The sequence below is a fragment of the Pongo pygmaeus genome, chromosome 10, assembly GCF_028885625.2.
Source record: "Pongo pygmaeus isolate AG05252 chromosome 10, NHGRI_mPonPyg2-v2.0_pri, whole genome shotgun sequence".
NCBI lineage: Eukaryota > Metazoa > Chordata > Mammalia > Primates > Hominidae > Pongo > Pongo pygmaeus.
The window spans coordinates 115,722,801-115,743,197 of NC_072383.2; the positions used below are offsets into that span (position 1 = coordinate 115,722,801).

Consider the following 20,397-nt stretch of genomic DNA (forward strand, 5'->3'; position numbering starts at 1 on the left):
TCTCTAAGAAAAAAAAACAGATGAATAGAGAACTTTCTGCTAGAGTTCTTTTTAAAGATAGTGCTTGCTTTTCCCCCGTTGCCTTCTAGGTCTACCTGGAAGCCAAAAAGGAGGAAAACTTCTTCTCTGTGTCATGCATTTCCTATTGTTACCATTGTAAAACACACAACCAGCCTCAACATGGTTTAGCTGTTTTAGCTAATTCTTACAGAAACATCTAATGCCTGCAAAAATTTGCTCTGTAATTACTGTTCAAGTTTTTCTCTAATATATACCTGGTACTTAAAAGGAACCATCCTCAACATCATCTTTGGCAGCCGCATTAGTGCAGAATATTTTCTCCAGGATTTGAGCTGGGGTAGGTTTTTCCAGCATATCTGTACACCTCTGAGAATGAGTCAAGTGGCCATGGGTTGAGACTCACCCAGCTAGGGCAATAAAGAGAAAAATTAGTCTAATGCATGGTCTTAACAAGAGGGAGAGTGTGAGCATGAATAATTAATCTCACTAGTCTATGGCAATCAGATAAAATGAAGTCCCATTTGCTCAACCTTATTAAAAGAGAGAGAGCGTGTGGGAGGGAGAGAGAAATGGTAAAGGTCGTTAAGGGACTTGTAACATGGAAAGAACTGCCTTTGAGATGGGTAATGTGTTTTCTAATCTCTGTGGTCTTTAACTAAACGTCATGGTAAAGGTGCTCTTCAGATAGTTCTGATTCGTTGAATTATTAAACATTTTAGAAAATACTGGACTCTGGACTACTAACTTAGATGTCTTTATGATGAATTTGCAGAGTCTTTTTGGAAAGGGATTACATCTCACTATATCACTAAGAAATAATTTATCCACTTGTCAAAAAAGAACAACTGGAAGACATAAAGACACATGAACCTACTCAGTATCAGATTTCAGTTCTTACATTTACCATCAACATTTTACTGACTTAAAGGCCTTACCTTCCTGCTACAGAAGTTGAAGTATTTTAAAAACAAGAGAATATTGAGTCCAAATTTTTGAACACTCTATAATGATAAGTAGATGCAGAATACTACTTTTATAATAGAACGTGAGGTTGCTCTTTTTATTTTCTCCCTCCAGGTGCTGATTTTATATAATTTTTAGGTTATTCTCTGAAGATAAGAGATTTGGTTATTTCTATATACTTACTTGGAAGAATAAGTTTACTCTTGATATTTTAAAATTGTTTAAATGTTCTGCGTCAGAAATTTTTCTTTTCAACTGCAATTGTTCTCTGTAGTCTTTATGGATTAAGAGGGCATTTTAAATTTTGAAATTGTCCTTTTTCCTTCCAGATGCTGTTAGCAATAGTTAATATTATAGTGTTGTTTTGACCATTAGAAACTTCCAAAGATTCACTTGTTAGAAATGTGTGTTGACAGGATTGCTTATTTTTAAGGTAGAGAATATTTAATTTATTATTAACTTCTCAATACTAAAGTAAAAATCTGTATCGTGGTAAGTGATAAATGTACAGGCTGACAAGAAGAAACGCACATCACTTCCATGTGTGCGCTGAGAGGAGAAATCTTTCTACAAAATACTACTATTAAAGCCTTTGGCTGAGGCCAGGCGTGGTGGCTCATGCCTGTAATCTCAGCATTTTGGGAGGCTGAGGTGGGAGGATCACTTGAGGTCAGGAGATCGAGACCAGCCTGGCCAAAATTAGCCAGGTGTGGTGGCGGGCGCCTGTAGTCCCACCTACTCTACTCAGGAGGCTGAGGCAGGAGAATCACTTGAACCCGGGAGGCGGAGGTTGCAGTGAGCCAAGATCGCGCCACTGCACTCCAGCCTGGGCAATAGAGTGAGACTCAGTCTCAAAAACAAAAACCTTTGGCTGGGTGCAGTGGCTCATGCCTGTAATCCCAGCACCTTGGGAGGCCAAGGCAGGGGGATCGCTTGAGCTCAAAAGTTTGAGACCAGGCTGGGCAACACAGTGAGACCCCTTCTCTACTTAAACAATTTTTAAAAAAAGAAAGAAAGATATCAGCAGGCTGTGGTGTTACACACATATAGCCCCAGCTACTCGGGAGGCTGAGTAGGAGAATTGCCTGAGCCCAGGAATTTGAGGCTACAGTGAGCTATGATGTTGCCACTGCACTCCAGCCTGGATGACAGAGCAAGACCCTGTCCCCCCACCCCCTCAAAAAACCAAAAACGTTTGAGTTCACTAATTTAAAAATATCAACCACATGATCTCTAGGATAGAAAGTATGCTCAGAACTTGGTGTGTTTGTGTGTGTGTTAATGAGGACCCTTCTGAATGTGAATTTGGGGCAAGGACTGTGTCCTCAGCACCTACGACAGTGACTGACACATAGCAAGCATTTAATGTTCTTTGAATTAAGTTGAATTGAATTAATACTTTTTAAGCAAAAAATGTAAATTTCCCCCCGCTGGAGAGAAGACACAGAGGTGTTCTAATATAACAATGCATTGTCTGGAAATCAGGGGTACCTTCTTATTTACTTTCATACCCTATGGAACACAGCATCCTAACATTAACAAGCAGAGAGTGAAGAGAAAAGTGTTTGGGAGTGAGTTTGTGTTCTGGTTTATAGTTCAGTCCGAAGGAAGCATCCAGTGGCTATGCAAGCTTCATCTTCCTGGTCTTTGTACTATTCTTTCTTTTCCCGCCTGTGACGTAAATTCAGATGAGAACATGCTGTTCATCTGCAAGCTTCCTGATGCCTTGCGAGCTTTCCCATTCGTTCCAAATCAGAAGCAGTCAGTGGCCCCATGGTTTCCAGACGGCTTTCTCTTTGTTAAGAAATTAGAATACCTGATTTCCCCGCGTTTTCCTTGTGGCCTGAGTGTGCACCTTGGCCTGAGGAATTCGCTGGATTTCCTTCTCTCTTCCTTTGCATTTCTTTTTGGCACTCTAATAGCCATGTCCCTATACTATCAGTAACCTGAAAAAGATCAGGAAATTAAGTGGCAGAACATCTTCACGGGAGCTGAGTGGTAAGGATCATGCCCTCCACGATGGTGAAATGAAAGTATTTGATGTTGGCCTGGTGTATGGAATTGTGGGCCCACACATTTCTCTTCCTCTCTCAGATCTTGGTGTATAGCCTGGAAGCAGGACGCCGCCTCTTGAAGCTGGGTAACGTTCTCCGTGACTTCACGTGTGTCAACCTCAGCGACAGCCCTCCCAACCTCATGGTCAGTGGCAACACGGACGGGAGGTACGTGAGTTGGAAGGGCATTGCCTTGCAGCCCCATGGCTTCTGCCAAGGCCCAGCCCCCACTGCGCTGCTCACACTGCCCGGTTCTCACTCAACAGCTCTGCCCACCTGAGTTCAGCCCCTATCCCATAAACACTCTAGACTCGGAGAACAAAGTCCTGTATTAGGTAATAGTTGGATGTAGCTATGTCTCTGCTTCATTTCTGAAGCACCACGGGAAAGTTTTCTTTTAAGCCATTTGGTGGACGCAGTTGGTAGAAGGTCCAGGGAGACCACTTGGAATATCTTTTGTCCCCTGCTGCAAAATTTGTTTGGCACTTGAAAGCTCACTTTCTAATATTAAAAACAATAACCTAAGGGATGAATCATGTTCAACAAAATAGGGTTTCCTGCCAAATGATGTCAAGAGTGTATTTCAGAACACGGTGGTGTCTCTCTGGTGATGGAGGGAAAGAGAGACTTCATGTGAACAGATTCCAGTTTCTATTTAGCTGATTAGCAGCCTTCCCTTTAACGCAGTGGCTTAGGGAGTTGGATTTTCCCGGTACAGGGGCCTGTGCCAGCCCCAGGCGCCCCAGGAACCATCAGCACGAAAGGATTAAAGTGTTTGAAAAGACCCTTTGCGTCCAAATTTTAGGTTTCTCCCCCCCTCTTCTTTCCTTGTTTTCTCTTTTCCCTTTTTTTTTTTTTTTTGGCCAGTTATCTGCTGTGTCTGATCCATGCCCTGAAGAGAGGTAGCATGGCTGAGGGCCAGGGGCTGCTGGCGCCCCCTCCCCTGGGCCCTGCCCTGGGCTGCAGGTGGCGGGCTGCTCGGAGGCGGGTGTCAGATCGTGAGGCGGGTACTCCTCTGTGCCAGATCCCAGGCCTCTGTCCCACCAGTGCAGCAGCTTGCAAAAATAGTTATTCTGTCAAATAATATTTTCAACTCCCGACCTTCACCCCTAGATATCCACCCCCAACTTAGAGCAAGGAAATGATGTGAGTATGCTTTATTGGGAAGAAAAATAAGGCCTCCTAAAATGGCTGATGTTCCGGTGCTTGAGAACTGAACTCCTCAGTGTGTGTGTGGGGCACGCACTGGGCTAGTTCTCTTTAGAAACTAGGCTTGATAAGTGGCCCCACATGTGGCATGGCAAAAGAATCAAGTCAGTTTGTAGTTTTAATCCCGCATTTTAGTTTTCAGGTTGAGCTATACAGAGGCTCCGAGCTCCTCTCCTGGGATCTCCACACAGGGGCCTGGCAGCTGCTTGTTTTTGAGGGAGGCGATGTGGAGAGCTCTTTGGGATGGTGGATGATGCTCAGAGTTTGCTTGCAGTGTGAACATTTATATCTTCAGCCACAGTTAGGCTCACCGGAAACCAGAAGGGTGTTGAGGAGAAGAAATCTCTGTTTTCTGCATAATTTCAAAAATATTAAGAAAAAAATTCTACAAAGTTCCAAAAAGCAAAACTTGAATTTGCAGCAAGCCAAGTACTATGTTGAATCATAATGAAGCGATGTGTAGGCATTGTATTAGCTATTATAAGTAATCTAGAGATGGTTTTTATGGGAGGATGTGTGTAGGTTATATGCAAATACCACACCATTTTATATGTAAAGGGGGACTTGAGCATCTGTAGATTTTGGAATTGCAGGGGGTCTTGGAACCAATCCCCCGTGGATACTGAGGGCTGACTGTATACACTCAGTAAAGCTGACTTTTCCTCTGGAGCAGGCTGCCTCATTATGTACGCACTGCCAGGGAGGTGTTCCATGCATAGTGTCAAAGGGCTCTCTGGTCAGTTTGCAGTCCAAATCTGACTATGTTAAGTCCATTTTATTAGTAAGCCAATGTTACATTTTTTTTTTAAAACGCTCTGTCTCTGTGGATGAAAAGAACAGACTAGTGACTTAGAGTTGGAGGTGGGGCATCCAAATTGGCATTTAACCAGTGTGAGTCCTAGAGCAGTGCCAGCTGTGTGCCCACTGCTGGTACATTAGGGGCCAGCCATCATATGTAAGAATACTCCCTGAGTCAGCGTTGCTCGGTCAGCAGCTTAGAATATAGGGGTTTAAAATCTGTTGTTTTAATAAAAATTGCACATCTAGAAAAAAGGAATGAGGAAGCCAGACTAAGTGTGGTAGAGGGAAGTCTTACATTTTTTTCCCCAGAGGTTTAATAGCTATGAGTAAGATCTCATTAGAGATGCTGGCCCAGGCTTGTATAGCTTATGTTTTATGTCAAAAGTGGGAGTAAGGGGTCAAATATTATGAAGAGAACTATGTCCTTGGCTGTCACTTACTGACTGATGCAATTTTTCACAAACCCTAGAACCTTCCTACTTTATTTTAAAAACTTAATTCCCACTGCATTCTCTTAGTGCTTTATAAATAACTTGGGAATGAGATGAACTCTAAAGGTACATAAAACTGCCCCAGATTAAGACAAAAATGTTTTCATTAAAGTAAGGAATCAGCTTTAAGTAGTTTGCAAACGTGGGTGGAATTTTGCAAGGAGTTTTATTTTGGGGGTGTGGGGGGACAGTGGGCTTAAAGTAAAAATGAAAAAGTATCTATTCTATCACTCAAGAAAAACCAGACGCTTGAGGTCAGGAGTTCAAGGTCAGCCTGGCCAGATGGTGAAACCCCATCTCTACTAAAATACAAAAATTAGCCATGCATGGTGGCTCATGCCTGTAATCCCAGCTACTTGGGAGGCTGAGGCAGGAGAATCGCTTGAACCCAGGAGGCAGAGGTTGCAGTGAGCCGAGATCACACCACTGCACTCCAGCCTGGGTGACAGAGCGAGACTCCATCTCAAAAAATAAAGAAAAACTAAAAAGTAAACAGAGTCTGATGAAGAGCAAGAGAAAGATTGGGGTGGAAACTGAGTTAATGTTAGAGTATGCTTTTCCCTTGCTGGGAGGGAAGGCTTGTAAAGATGGGAGCAGAGAGAAAAGTGAGATTTTGCATAAGAGTTTTATCAGTGTAGATCAATTAGTTTTTCTGAATGCATATTTTGTCTCTTCTCGCTAAGACTAAGAAGAAAGAGCAATGAGTAATGGTACGGGGAGTGATGCACATTGGCATTAGGATTGGCTGCTCATGTCCATTCCACTTACCACACTCTCTCTGGTACTTGGCGGGTGCCTAGCACAGTATATTTTCTATTTATTCTAAGTTGTACATTTAAAAAAAACATTTTCACATCTATGAAATCAGAATGGACTTTTACAATAGCATCATAAAATGGCAGCATTTTAAAAAGTTACACAAAGTAATGATGCTTCTTGGAATCAGTGGTGTTTTCAATGAAATGAAAGTATATATTCACTGAAGGCAACAATGAATTAATAGCTTAGGAATTGGGACATCTATGAGAAGCTTGAATGAGTCACTAAGGAAAAGTCTGCAGGAAGTAATCACTTGGTTTTTTTTTTAGTTTAAACCCTGTCTGGGGTTTATTAAGCATTTAGAATCTGTATATTTATGTCTTTCACTAAATTTGGAGTTTCCTGCCATTATTTCCTCAAATAGTTTTTCTGAATAGTCCCTTTCTCCTCTCCTTCCGATAACCTCAATAATGTAAATATTAAACCTTGTGAAATTTTCCAACAGGCCACCAAAGCTCTGTTCGTGTTCTTTCCCAAACCTTTCTTTCTGTTCTTCAGGCTGTATTATCTCCATTGCTCTAACTTCAGGTTTATGGACTCTTTCCTGTGTCATCTCCATTCTGCTGTTGAGCCTATCCAGTGAATTTTTTATTTCAGATTCCATATTTTCTTGGTTAAAAATTTCCATCCGTTTCTTTTTTTATATATAGTTTCTGTGTCTCTGCTGAGGTTGTCACTGTCAGTATTCCCATGCATTTTACCTTTACCTCATGGAATATAGCTACAACAAGTTCTTTAAAGTCGTTGAGGGTTCCCAAACTAGCTTATCTTAGGGTTGACATCTGTTAATTGTCTTTTCCCGTAAGAAAGGCTCACATTTTCCTGTTTGGCTTTTGGTTTGGGGTATGTCAAGTAATTTTGAATTGTATTCTGGACATTGTGGATGTCGTGTTGTATACACTCTGGATCCTGTTATGTAATCCCCCAATGAATGATTTTTGTTTTGTTTTTGCTCTTAAACAGGCAGTCACCCTGGTTAGGTTCAGACGGCAAGTTCTTTTTTACCCTCTGTGGGTGGTGACTCCAATGTCAGTTTGCTTTCCAAAGCTGTTCAATTTCTATGCTGTTTTTGGTCTGCGCATGTGCCACTTGGGTTGGCAGTGGTTCAGTCTTAGTTGAGCTCTTAAAGCCGTTGCCGTCCTGCTTTGAATCTGTCCCACATAGCCCAGGGATGAGCCTGGGATTTATGTGGGTTTAGACACAGTATTATGGGATCCCTTTCTTGAGGTTCCTCCTCTCTCAATCCTTACACTTTCCAGCCTTCAGGGACTCCTTTCCCTTAATAGTTCTCTGGTCAGAAAGATGGGGTTTCTATCAGAGTTCTACCTGCCTGCATTGCCGCCACCATGCAGCATGTGACTGGGGACTGTCCTTGGGCCACAGCCACAAGAAAGAGAAAAAAAACCCCACAGTAACCCTCACCCCTATTCTTCGGGGACTGCAGGGGCCCCCTTTTGTTCCTCTGGTCAGAAAGATGGAGTTTCTATTGGAGTTTTAGCTTCCTGCACCACCACACAGTTCTGCATGTTGGAGCCCATACTCAGGGCAAGGCTGCAAGAGGTAAAAGGGAAAAACATGGGAAACTCCTCCCCTGTACAGCCACTTCCATGGGTTTGACTCTCCTCTGCAATCCATCGGCTTGGATTGACTCCCCAGAGTCCTCAGGTGTTTGTTTTTGTGTTTTTTCCATAGGTTTTGCTGGCAGTCGGCAGGAGAGAGGCAGCAGTGGACTTACTCCGTTCTGGCCAGAATCAGAACGTCCTCCTTTCTTTTCAGTGAATTAAGTCAGCACAGTAGTTGGCAGTCAAGGGCTGTATTAAATGAGGGCCCCTCCTATTCTGTGGCTCTCAGTCTTGTCATCTGTGATCTGCTCGTTTTCACCAGGGCAGCTGGGGATCTAGCAGGGAGAAGCTTATCCGTGCTGTGCTATGGAGAACCAAGAGTTGGAGCTAAGGGCAAATGTCGGGCTGTAACGGGGTTGCTAAGTCATTGAGCCAGCAAATTCCAGTGTTTTCCCCCATGGTCTCAAGTTTATTTTTTAGCAGCTGTACTGAGATTTAATTTACATGCCACATAATTCACCAATTTAAATTGTACAATTTAGTGTTTTGAGTAGGTCCACAAGGTTGTGCAGTTATCACTACAGTCCATTTTAGAACATTTTCACCCCAAATAGAAACCCCAAATCCATTAGCAGTCACTCCCCATTTCCCTCATCCCCTCCATCTTTAAGCAACCACTCATCTACTTTCTGTCTCTGGATTTGCCTGAACATCTCCTATAAATGAAATGATGTAATCTATGACCTTTTATAACTGGCTTATTCCACTTAGCATGTTTTTAAGATAAACCCAAGTTGTAGCATGTATCAGTATGTCATTCCTTTTTCTGGCCAAGTAATATTCCCTTGTACAGATATACTATATTTTCTTTATATCAATTAGTGGACATTTGGGTTGCTTCCACCTTTTGACTATTATAATGCTACTGTTATCATTTATGTGTAAGTTTGTATGTAGATGCATATTTTCAGTTTGGTTGGGGAAATACACTGGGAGTGGAATTGCTGGCTTATGTGGTAATTCTATGTTAAACCATTTGAGAAATTGCCAGACTCTTCTATAGTGGCTGTACCATTTTACATTCCCACCAGCACTGGATGAGGGTTGTAGTTTCTTCACCTCCTCACCAACACTTGCTACTGTCTCGAATTCTAGATTTGCATTTCTCTGACAGCCAGTGGTGATGAACATCCTTTCACGTGCTTATTGCCTGTTTGTATATCTTCTCTGGAGAGATGTCTATCCAAATCCTCAGCCCATTTTTTTAATTGGGCTGTCTTTTTATTATTGAGTTATTAGAGTTTTTTTTTAGTATAGCCCAGGTACAAATCTCTCATCAGATACGTGATTTGCAAAATATTTTCTCCCATTCTGTGGGTTGTCTTTTCGCTTTCTAGATTGTATTCTTTGAAGCACACAAGTTTTCAATTTTGATGAAGTTCTATTTGTCTTTTTTTTTTTTTTTCCTTTTGTCATTTGTGCTATGGATGTCATAGCTAAGAAACCATTTCCTAACCCAGGCTCACAAAGATTAACTCCTAAGTTTTCTTCAAAGGGTTTTATAGTTTTGGCTCTTACACTGAGGTCTGTGATCCATTTGGAGTTAATTTTTGTATATGGTGTGAGGTAGAGACCTAAACTTCATTCTTTTGCATGTGGATATCCAGCTATCCTGGCACCATCTGTTGAAAAAACAATTCTCTCCCCCATTCAGTTGTCTTGGCACCACTGTTGAAAATCAATGGACTGTAACTTTGAGGGTTTATTCCGGACTCTCAGTTCTATTCTGTTGATCTGTATGTCTGTGTTCTGGCACTACCACACTGTACAGCTTTTTGATTACAATACCTCACCCTTTCTAAAATAAGTAATGTAACAGTAAACTTCCAAATGTCAGGCATGTTGAATAGTGTCACTGTATATGAAAGTAACAATATGGACATAGGAAATACTCATGACTTAGTTAATAACTAAATGTTTTAGTATTTCCAACTTGGGACCATGTGCCCTTTTCTTGGCATTATATACATTATCATCTTTGTCCACTGGATGGACTTGTTATGGATCTCAGAATTTTGGGTCTAGTAGACCTCTTCAAGACCATCTAATGCCGGTCCAGAAAGGTTCAGTGACCAGTCCGAAGGGCTTGTTAATCTTGGCCACATAGAATTTTATGTTCTCTATACAGAGAACTCTCAACTTCAGAGATACAGCCTTAAAATACAGAAAGCACTAAGCTTAGCCTAGCTGGATTAAACTGGCAGTTCTACCTGAAAATACACATTTTTCTAGTTGCCGTTTAAAATGAATCTTTCACCAAAGGCCATTGTCAGTGCTTTGTAGATAAAGCTATTGATTTTGGCATATAAGGTTATATTTAAAATCCTCTTTAATATGTAATAGCTTAGGTTCAGTGAGACCAAACAGAATCATGTATTGATTTCTTTAAAAAAATACTATTTTAAAAATTAATTTGGTCATAAAGCCTACATTGTAATACCTTATTGCTTGTTCCCTTTGTTTTCTGGGTAGAAATATAGCTGAAGGTCAGGTCCTCCTTAATGAAACTGCCGAGCCAGGCATTGAATAGGCTTCAGCTTGCCATCAGCTACAGTGTTCCTCATTATCATATGGGAGTATTTAATCCAAGCCAATAGGAAGCACGCCCTGAGTTGTGACCCCCCAATTACAGAGTCTCAGTGCTTGCTGCTTGCCTTGACAAATATAAAGTTGTGTGCTGTGCTCGTGCTACTGCTGCCTGCTGTTGAGAGAGAGTGATTGGGGCGTAAATGTTGCATTTGCTCCATCTGCAAGTGTTATAATAAGTTATTCAAAGCTCTTAACACAGGACCAACCAGAGCGTGCCTCCCTCTCGGTTCCAGCACGTTTTCCTGCCCATCAGATGGATGCTCCTCTGTTGGAGTCTTTGGAAGGTTCTGGTGTCTTTTGTTTTAATTGGTGGGCTACTGCCGACTCCTATGGTGTGATTTTCATTAGAGAGAGGCTGCAGAGAGGGAGTGTTGGAACCGTCCTCCAAGCCCAACCATGAATATTAAACATAATACAATTACAGCTTTCAGACCAATTATTTTTCCTTTCAACGGGCAAAGTTGATGAAATACTCGCTAGATGGGGATTCACAATATCTACCACTGGCTCCTCTTTGTCCCTGGAATCGGTTGTCTTGGCATATTCTGGTGCCCATTTGCTGTGCTACCTGTTTCTCAGCGTCGAGTATTTGGTTTGAGGGCTGAGCTGACAACGGGCTTTGCCAAGGCGCACGGCATTCGGGCCGGTGCTGCGCGCTGTCAGATGTCCGAGGCAGATACCTGTTTCTTCATGTGAATCTGAATGGCTTGGGTGGACTTAGCACACTGTGCTGTCTGCTGTTTCTGTCGACGAGAAGCCAGAGTGGTGCTTCTCTAAGGAGATGTCAGAAAAATGTTTTTCCTTTTTCCCAAGGGGGAGAAGTTCAAGGCTGGTTTGGCCTATTTTTTTTTTCCTTAGTGATATAAAATACACTGAGGCTGCATCTTTTGGTTTATTTGTTTATTTTGTTTGGAGCCATCCATGCTGGTATCTAAATACAATAGGAAAACAGATGGCAAACTTTGAACTTCTGGACCAAATTTGTGTTTGCCTTTGTCTCCTTAACAGCCAAACTGTAAATTATGGAGTATAAATATTCAACAGAGGAGCTCTTTATGGAAATCACCATAGCTGAATAGACTCTGATTAACCAAATATGCACTGAAAAGTACTTGGTAAACACTTCCGCTCCCCCTTTCCCCAGTCCTTTTCAAGTTCCCATTATGGCCTAAAGTCAGAATTCTCTTTACAGCATTTATACTTTTTCTCTTCTCTGCACACACAGCCTGAGTTTTCTTACCTACGCATGCCTAAGGATAGGTGTCTGTAAATGCGACAGAGAGAGACCTTTGTTTTCAAAGTCATCTTCAAGCTCTCTCTGCATCTTTCTGCTCCCAGATCCCTCACTGGCAAGTCAGGGACTGAGCAGCATTTGTAGCAACGGACCTATTATGTGTCATCTATACATTATCATCTTTGTCCACTGGGTGGACTTGTTATGGATCTCAGAATTTTGGGTCTAGCAGACCTCTTCAAGACCATCTAATGCTGGTCCAGAAAGGTTCAGTGACCAGTCCGAAGGGCTTGTTAATCTTGGACACATAGAATTTTATGTTCTCTATACAGAGAACTCTCAACTTGTCCCTGGAATCGGTTGTCTTGGCATATTCTGGTGCCCATTTGCTGTGCTGCCTGTTTCCAAGCGTTGAGTATATCTATTCACTTGCATTGCCTTGTCAGTTACATGGCCTAACAGAAAGAAGAAACAGTCTCTCCTCTGTGTCCTAAAACGACGTGTTGTTCCATCCTGTTTTATTTCACCTTTTCTAAGAAATAGATGAAAGTATTGTTTTTTAATTATGAAACCGAACATATGTATGGGAGCGTATATAAGGTATGCGTACAGTTTCAAGAATAACCGAGAATGCCCGCGCATCCACCTCTCAGCTCAAGAAGAGAGTGACTGTTGAAGGCCTCCCGGTCATGAATGAATTCTTGTTTTTTAAACATGGCAGCGTCCAGAATAAAACACAAAAGCCTCCTTTATTGCCCTCTTTCTTCTCCAAGGTAATTGTTGTTAATGTTTCAAGTACGTGCTTCCAGAATTTGATCTTTAAAATTGTTTGGTTTTATTTAAACAGGAAGTATGCACATTCAAAATGGGCCTCAAAAGCAGAGTAGCCTAGAGGGCGAAGCGTACCCCTCTTCCCAGCAGCCTTGTCAGCCTCCCTCATTGTGACTGCTTAAATGCTGAGCATTCTCTGGGGGCCGCCCACACACGCACAGCCTAAACGCATGTCCCCCAGCACACACCTGTGCGTACGGCTGCCGGTCGGCCTGTGTAGTTCTGCCCCGGGTCCCACTGTATGGATGTACCATAATTGCTTTAACTAGCACTCAGTTGATGAGCTAGTTAATCGTGTCACCTACATCATTCCAGTTCATGACAGCTAAAATGTGTCTGATTTTTCCTGTCAGTCTAATTATCTTTCCTTAATAGGTAATGTCTTTTTCTCTCAGGCTGCTTTTAGGACCTCTTTGTCTGTGTTTTCCCATTTTTTAAATTATACTCTTACTCTTAGATATGTATTTTGTGTTTGATTCGTGTGCATTGAGTCGGCATGCACGTCTTTCATCAGTTCGGGAAACATCAGCTGTTAACTGTCCACACTCTTTTTCTCCTTCCGGAACTTGGGGCGTGTGCTGCACCACCCCTTCTGTCCCTCATGTCTCTTATACCCCCATTCACAGTTTTCATATTTATCTCTTTGTGCTCCATTCTTGATAATTTCTTCAGATTTTTCTTCTAATTCACGCATTCTCTGATCTACTTCCAGCCTATCTCCTGAATTTAATTTCAGGGACTATACTTTCATGCTTTTGTATTGAAAGCAGGAGGCTCCATACTCTGCTCCCTGCCTTGGGTGGCCCTTCAGTGTGTTTCATGAAACCACGGAGCTGAGCCTGGCGCTTGCCAGCAGCCTCCCCTCCCTGAAGTCACAGCTCACCCTCTCCTGTCTGGTCTTCAGCTCAGGTCCTGGGGAAGTCACTTACTACGTGACCTCAGCAGTGCCCTTAAAAGGATTTTATCCAGCATTTTTAAGCGTTTTACAGTGGAACCGTCAACATGTTGTCTGAAACAGAAGCCTCTTTTGTGACTAAGAGCAGTGACTGGCCTTGCGTGTATGTGGACACTTGTGTAGCTACCTCCTCGAAGTGGAATTTGCTGGCTCAGAAGTGAGGTGCATGTGGTATTTGGTTGGATATTGCCAAATCACTCCCCAAAGAAAGATTTCTGCTCGTCTCAGCTGTCTAGGAGTACCTACCCGTCCATGTCTCCCTGCCACACAGTGCCTTGTAGGGCATGTTACCAAACTTTACCTTTGCTGGGTAGATTGGTGACAAGTGGCATTGCATTGTAGTTTTACTGTGTAATTTATCTTATTACCAGCAAACTTAAACATCTTACACGTTTAAAAGCCATTAGTATTTTTCTGTAAATTGCTTTTTCTTATCTTTTCTGTCGATTTAATAATGGGTTGTCAGTCTTTACTAATTTGAAGGCATTTATTATAAGACATTAACCCTTTTTGTTGCAAACATTTTCCTCAGTTTATCATTGGACTGACTTTCTGATTGTTCCCCCCAATAGGAAAAAGTTAAACCCTTTTTTCACCTTCCATACTTTGTTATGTTTAGAAAGGTGTTCCTCCTTTGAATATGTTTTATAGTTTATGTTTAACTCTTTGCGCTCTCTGTAATTTGTGTAATATATGTGGTAGAGCTCCAACTTGAGAAAATTATTATATTTTGCCTCTCACTGCTATTACAAATGGGACATTTTCTTCTATTCTATTTTTTAAACTAGATTTTAGCATATAAATTTATATTTGACTCTGTGTTACTGAATTCTCTGGGACGGGCCCTTCTCACTAATGAGAAGTCTACCCACTTTTTTCCAATTTTTTTACCTTTCATTTTTTCCTTTTGTCTAATTGTGTCTGGTTTTTAAAAAGCGATGTGAAGTAATGGTGGTGCCAGTGCCTCAGTGTTTCTAGAGACCACATCTGGAACGGCTGTGACGTTTTGTCCGTTTGCTTTCGGCTTCCATGGACGTGACCGCCTGGTTTTTTGTCAATTCCCCTCGTCTGTGGCATCTTGCTGTGGAGTCTATTCCTGATGTTTCACTCGGATATGTAGTTTTCTTTGATCATGCTCTCAGGGTTAGGCTTTGGCAATAGAATGCTGGCTTCATGGAGAATTTGGAAGCTTTCCTCCTTTTCCTAGGCTGTGGAACAGTTAACTTAGCCCTGGAGGCAGCTGGTCCTTACAGGTCTGGCCAAAGTCACTTGTTCTTTTTTTGCAGGGACGGTTGCCCCTTGCTGGCTTCCTCAGGCTGCTATTTGTTATTTTATCTACTTGGATTTTCTGTCTCCTGGGGATTCGTTTTGATAATTCTTATTTTCCCAGAAAGCCATTTACTCATCTAAGTTTTCAGATTTGGAGATTTTAAAAATTCAAGAAATATAAACAGATTATTGCTGAATAGATTAAAGAAACAATTAAAAAAAAAAAAAAAAAAACAGGCTGGGTGCAGTGGTGCATGCCTGTAATCCCGGCACTTTAGGAGGCTGAGGTGGGTAGATCCCTTGGCCCGGGAGTTCGAGACCAGCCTGAGCAACATAGCAAAACCGTCTCTATTGAAAATAAAAAAAATTAGCCTGGCGTGGTAGCACGTGCTTGTAGTCCCAGCTACTCAGGATGCTGAGGTGGGAGGATCACCTGAGCCCAGGAAGTTGAGGCTGCAGTGAGCCATGAGGGTGCCACTACACTCCAGCCTAGGTGATGGGAGCGAGACCCTGTCTTTAAAAAATAATAATAAAAAACAAAACCTATAAAAAGAAATGGGATCCATGGAGTTTGTTTTTCCAGGTCTGACCGAACATTGAGTAAACTGCCCCTTCATTGTTGTAAGTGCTCTCAGTGAATGCTTTTGCCTTGAAATCTGCCTTTTCTAGCATTAAAATTGTAACATCTTTTCATCCTCATTTGCAGATGTGTTTTTCATGCATAGCATATATTTTTACTTTGTGATCCATGGGCAGCTCTTCTTGTTAATAGGAACGTTTGTCCTGTGTGCCTCCATGGACCCAGCAGACACATCAGGTCCCACTTAAGCCATATGTCTTCTTGTTCTGGTATTTTGCTATGCCACTTTCTTTCAGAGAGTATCCGCAGGTAGTTCACTTTGAGTCCTTTTCTGTTAAAGAAAAGTCTTTATTATGCCTTCACACTTGGTAGCTAAGTTAGGTATAGAATTGTTGGTTCAAAATAATTTTCCCTCAGAACTTGGAAAATTGACGTGTGTGCGCACATACTTGCATAACTGGAGTCAGGGCATGGGACGTGTTTCAGAGAATCCTGTCTCTCCACAGCTTTTGGGTCAGACGTGCGTTTTTAATCTTACATCCTTGTGTTTGTCCTGTTCCCTGCTAGATGCTGGGGTCTTTTCAGGGCAGGGACTGTCTTTTCCTTTTCGACTTGCATCATAGGGTCTCTTAAGCTCATCTTTACTATTAAATGTAATGAATTTGATTTACTTTTAGCCTTTGGCTTCTTGTAGAAACTAAGTAGAGTGGTGTTTGTAGTGGATACGAGATTTCTGTCCCATTATCTAATTTATCCTCGTGAAAAATTCAACATATATAAAAAGTAGTTTTTAAAGAGGTTCTTAAAGAAATGTGGATTATTATAAGGCAAGTAATTATTTCAATGAGTGACTGCCCAGGGTACACACACCCTTATCCCCGCTCTGCTGCGCTTATCAAGTATAAAGGCTTTCCCTTTCTCAGTTCCAGCAAGACAGCAATGAACTTACAGAGTCAAGTGAAATACCCAAAAAGTGTTCTTTTCCTAACCGGGTGAGGATCTGGGGTGTCTGGCTTTGTAGCTCTTGCCTTTAACAGGTGATTTTACCAACAGCAAAATTACTGTGCTGGGCAATACACCTACTGCTGGGACAGGCGTCTCAGGCCACCCTGCGTGTGCAGTCACGCAGGTGGCTTTTCCCTGTTAAGCAGGTAAAGTGGGCAGCCACTGTCCTTAGCCTGCGTCTTTCTTGCTCCATGTGCTTTTAAACTATTCAGATGAGACTGTCTGGGTCCTTCCTGACAGTCTATGCTTGATGTCCTTATCATCAATGTTTACAGCTGAGGAGTTTTTCATAGCAGTGTTGCACATAGACCAGTAGAGCGGAGGGGGAGTTTGTCATTTCAAGCTTTGACTCTAACCCCATTTCCCTTCTCTGCTCTTCTTGGGCCTGTCCAGGGTGAGGATCCATGACCTCCGTAGCGGTAACATCGCCCTGTCGCTCTCCGCCCATCAGCTCAGGGTCTCTGCTGTGCAGATGGATGACTGGAAGATCGTCAGTGGAGGCGAGGAAGGCCTGGTGTCCGTGTGGGATTATCGGACAAACCAGAAGCTGTGGGAGGTGTATTCCGGGTAAGGTGCATTCTAGACACTCTCGGGAGTTTCTAGTAGGAACAGGGAAGGCAGCACTAGTCAGCCTGCACCAGGCACGGTGCTAAATGCCCCCTACCCCCCGGCTTCGCCAGGTGAATCCTCACTGTGACCCTAGGAGCCAGCTGCTGTCCCAGCACTGCTCTGCAGAGGAGGAAACAGGCTGGGAAATGGCGCTGGTCAGTGGGGATGCAGTTCCTGTCTCTGATATCATTCAGATCGCCACAATTCATACATTAGCCAGGCCCAACTTTCTCTAAGAATGAAACTACTTTTTTGCAAGTGCTATTCTGATTATTTTAGGATTTCTCCATCTTAATAAACAGAAAAGGGAACTCAAAAACATAGGAGGCTCGCTGGGCTAGACCAGGATGTGACACCCCACCTGCCCACAGGTGGAAGGCAGGGCTAGCCCGGCTGCTGTCCTCCACTCAAGTCCGTCATGTGTAACCATGGTTCTGCCCGTTGCTTAGACTTTCCTCATGCTGTTTACAGAGAAGAGCACTTAGGACTGAAGGGGTTCAGGCTCCAACGAAGGAGGAATTTGTCATTTCCACCTTTAACACCATTATTCGAGATATAAATAAACCTATCCTAAGCACAGGCTGATGGCGTCACACAGGTAGGTAGGTAGGTAGGTTTACGCCAATGGTGCCTAACTGGTTAAGACATTTCCAGTGAGCCTGCTTCTGACCTTCAAAGCAGCAGCCCAGCCCAGGGCCGGCTCATCAGAGCTGACTTGAGGCCACCCGCCACCACCTCTACCTGGCCCGGCAGGCCTCGAACAGGAGACCCTGCCTTTGAGACAGGTGGGGAGAAAGGCAACCGGCCCTCTCCCTCGCTGCCCCTCAGCACCACTGTGAAGAGACATTCGGCCAGGCACGGTGGCTCACCTGTAATCCCAGCTACTCAGGAGACTGAGGAGCTCTCAAGGCCAGGGGTTTGAGACCAGCCTGGGCAACCCAGGGAGACCGTGCCTCTTAAAAAATTCTCCAGGCATGGTTGCGTGCACCTCTAGTCCCAGTGACTCAGGAGGCTGATGGGGGAGGATTGCTTCCTGGAGCCCAGGAGTTTGAGGCTGCAGTGACTGTGCCACTGTACTCCAGCCTGGGTGACAGAATGAAACCCCATCTCTACAAAACCAAGATGATTCTGGGCCAGTGGCCTCTGAGCATGACAACACAGAAGAGCAGAAACCGGGCAAGGCCCTCCCACGTGAACTAAGATTTGTTCCCCACTTACCGCAAATCAAGGTAAACCGACCTCTGAGAACGTGACCTCTGAGCAGCAACATGGTCTTTATGGAAGTGCGAGGTCAGCAATTTGACAGGCGTCTCCAAGAGGCGGCAGGGTTACATGCAGAAGGGGCTGCTTCCTTGGAGGGTGGTGTTGGCAAACACTGTGGCCGGCACATTTTATCAGACAGAGCCCTGGGTACTGCCTAGCCCCCACCCCTCGCTGTGGCTGTCCGTGTCCGGGGCGCGCGGCCCTTTTTCTGAATGGTGATGCACTGAATCGCCACCAGGTGGTGCCAGACGGCAACTAAAACTCCCGCACTGAAATTCCCGGAAGCATTGCCTTTGAGGACAACCCTGATCAGCCATCCAGGTCCCCAGTGATGGCTGCCAGCCCCCAACTCCAGCAGATCTCATTTTTCTCTTGGGAAAGCTTCACTCCCTGGGACAGACCACTGAGATGAAGCCTAGCTAAGGAAGGCCTTCCCCAGAGGTGTGGCCCTGTCCCAGCACTGCCTCTGTCCCTGTGCGGTCCAGGCTTGTCCCCCACGCGGTCACTGTTTTCACCAGCACAAGGCTGACAGACACACGGTCTCCTGCCCAGAACTCACTGACTTGCTCAAGGCCTCACCTGCAGTGCCTGCTGCCAGGCCCCAGTCTCTTCTGAGCCCCGGTCTGGCTGTCGTTTGGTCACTGTCATGTACCCCCCACTGTCCACTTCCGTCTCTTCAGCCCAGGTCCTCGCCTGCTTGACAGGGTGCCGCCAGCCCGCCAGGCTGCAGGCCTCCACGAAGCCCCTCCACCAAGCCTGCCCCCCTCCCCGGGTCTTTCTTATCCTCCAGGTCCACCACCACTTTCCTCCTGTGGGTGTCCCAACCCTGGGGAGGCAGGGACTGCTCCCCAGCTTCCCTCACTCCCAAGAATCCTTTGCTTTAGTCAAGGAGAGCAGCCCCAGCCATCCTGGGATCAGCCCTGGCCCAGCCCACACAGGCCTCGTCCCCTCCTGTGCACCCCTCCCAACAGACCCTTTCAGCCCACAGCGCCTCCTGCTTCTGCTCCCAGCACTTAACTCTGGGTCACACATTCTTTGTAGCTTGTCACATCGCTCGTGCTACAGAAACATTGGTCACGTTTTCTGGGACTGCATCTTACCTTCTTCACTAGCTAGGGCCCTCCCTGGGCCAGGCATCCACCTGGATGAGACATCTTTTTAATCCAGTGTCTCCTAGCTTAGTGCCATGACCACAGCAGGTACTGCAGGAAAGTTTCAGAATGAAGGCAAACCTCTGTTCAACAGACTTGGAGCCATTTTTTTCCAAGATGTCCCGAACGTGCTTTCACCACCCAGGGGACGTGTGTCATTGCAGCCCTGTGAGCAGGATGGGGGGGCACCTTCGTGGATCAACAGTGAACATGCCCCCAATGCTCCATAGATGATGGAGAGCCTGGCTGGGAGAGCTCAAGGGACTTGCCCAGGGAGGCAGCAATGGGCCAGTCTCTGTTGCACGTGGCTGATTCGTCTCCAGTAGGGTGTGCCCTTTATGTCTGGAATGTACCAGGTTGTGGGGGCAGATGCCAGCATGTGTATGGGGCATGCAGACCTGTTTACAAAGTCATGCCCAAAGCGTGGCCTGCTCACCTGTGCTTTGGGAACTGAGGTGAGACACTGCTTCCGTGGGGGCCCTGTTCCCTCTGTGAAAGAGAAGCTTAGCTTTATGGGTTCTAGAATCCCCTGAAGCTCTGAACTCCCAGGTCTGTGGCAGCAAGCGCAGGCCCAGTGGACGCCCCCTTACGAGCTCTCTCCCACTGCCTTCCAGACACCCTGTGCAGCACATCTCATTCAGCAGCCACAGCCTCATCACGGCCAATGTGCCTTACCAGACGGTGATGCGAAACGCCGACCTGGACAGCTTCACTACTCACAGGAGGTTAGTGGTGGGGCCGCGCGAGTAAGAGGCCATCTCAGTTTGACTGATGTATAGAACCCCACCCCATACCCCCACACCGTGACACACTGCACCCTCTGGGCTATACCCTCAGGCAGGGCCCTGCCTTTCTAGGAATTGGAAACATAAACGTGGATGCTGACCTGTACTGAGTGCCCAGCATCTGATGCAGGACAGCCCCGTGGGGC

The 20,397-nt window shown here is 44.5% G+C and overlaps 1 protein-coding gene across 2 annotated transcripts in view; it reads left to right on the forward strand.

The window, feature by feature from the left end:
* Positions 1-20,397, forward strand: part of FBXW8 (F-box and WD repeat domain containing 8) — a 121,903-nt gene that overhangs the window by 96,736 nt on the left and 4,770 nt on the right. For both annotated transcript variants that reach the window (XM_054444760.2, XM_054444761.2), the window contains exons 8-10: positions 3,079-3,206; positions 16,837-17,010; positions 20,081-20,191. In XM_054444760.2, coding sequence (XP_054300735.1) covers positions 3,079-3,206; positions 16,837-17,010; positions 20,081-20,191 — 413 coding nt within the window. The remainder of the gene's footprint in view (positions 1-3,078; positions 3,207-16,836; positions 17,011-20,080; positions 20,192-20,397) is intronic.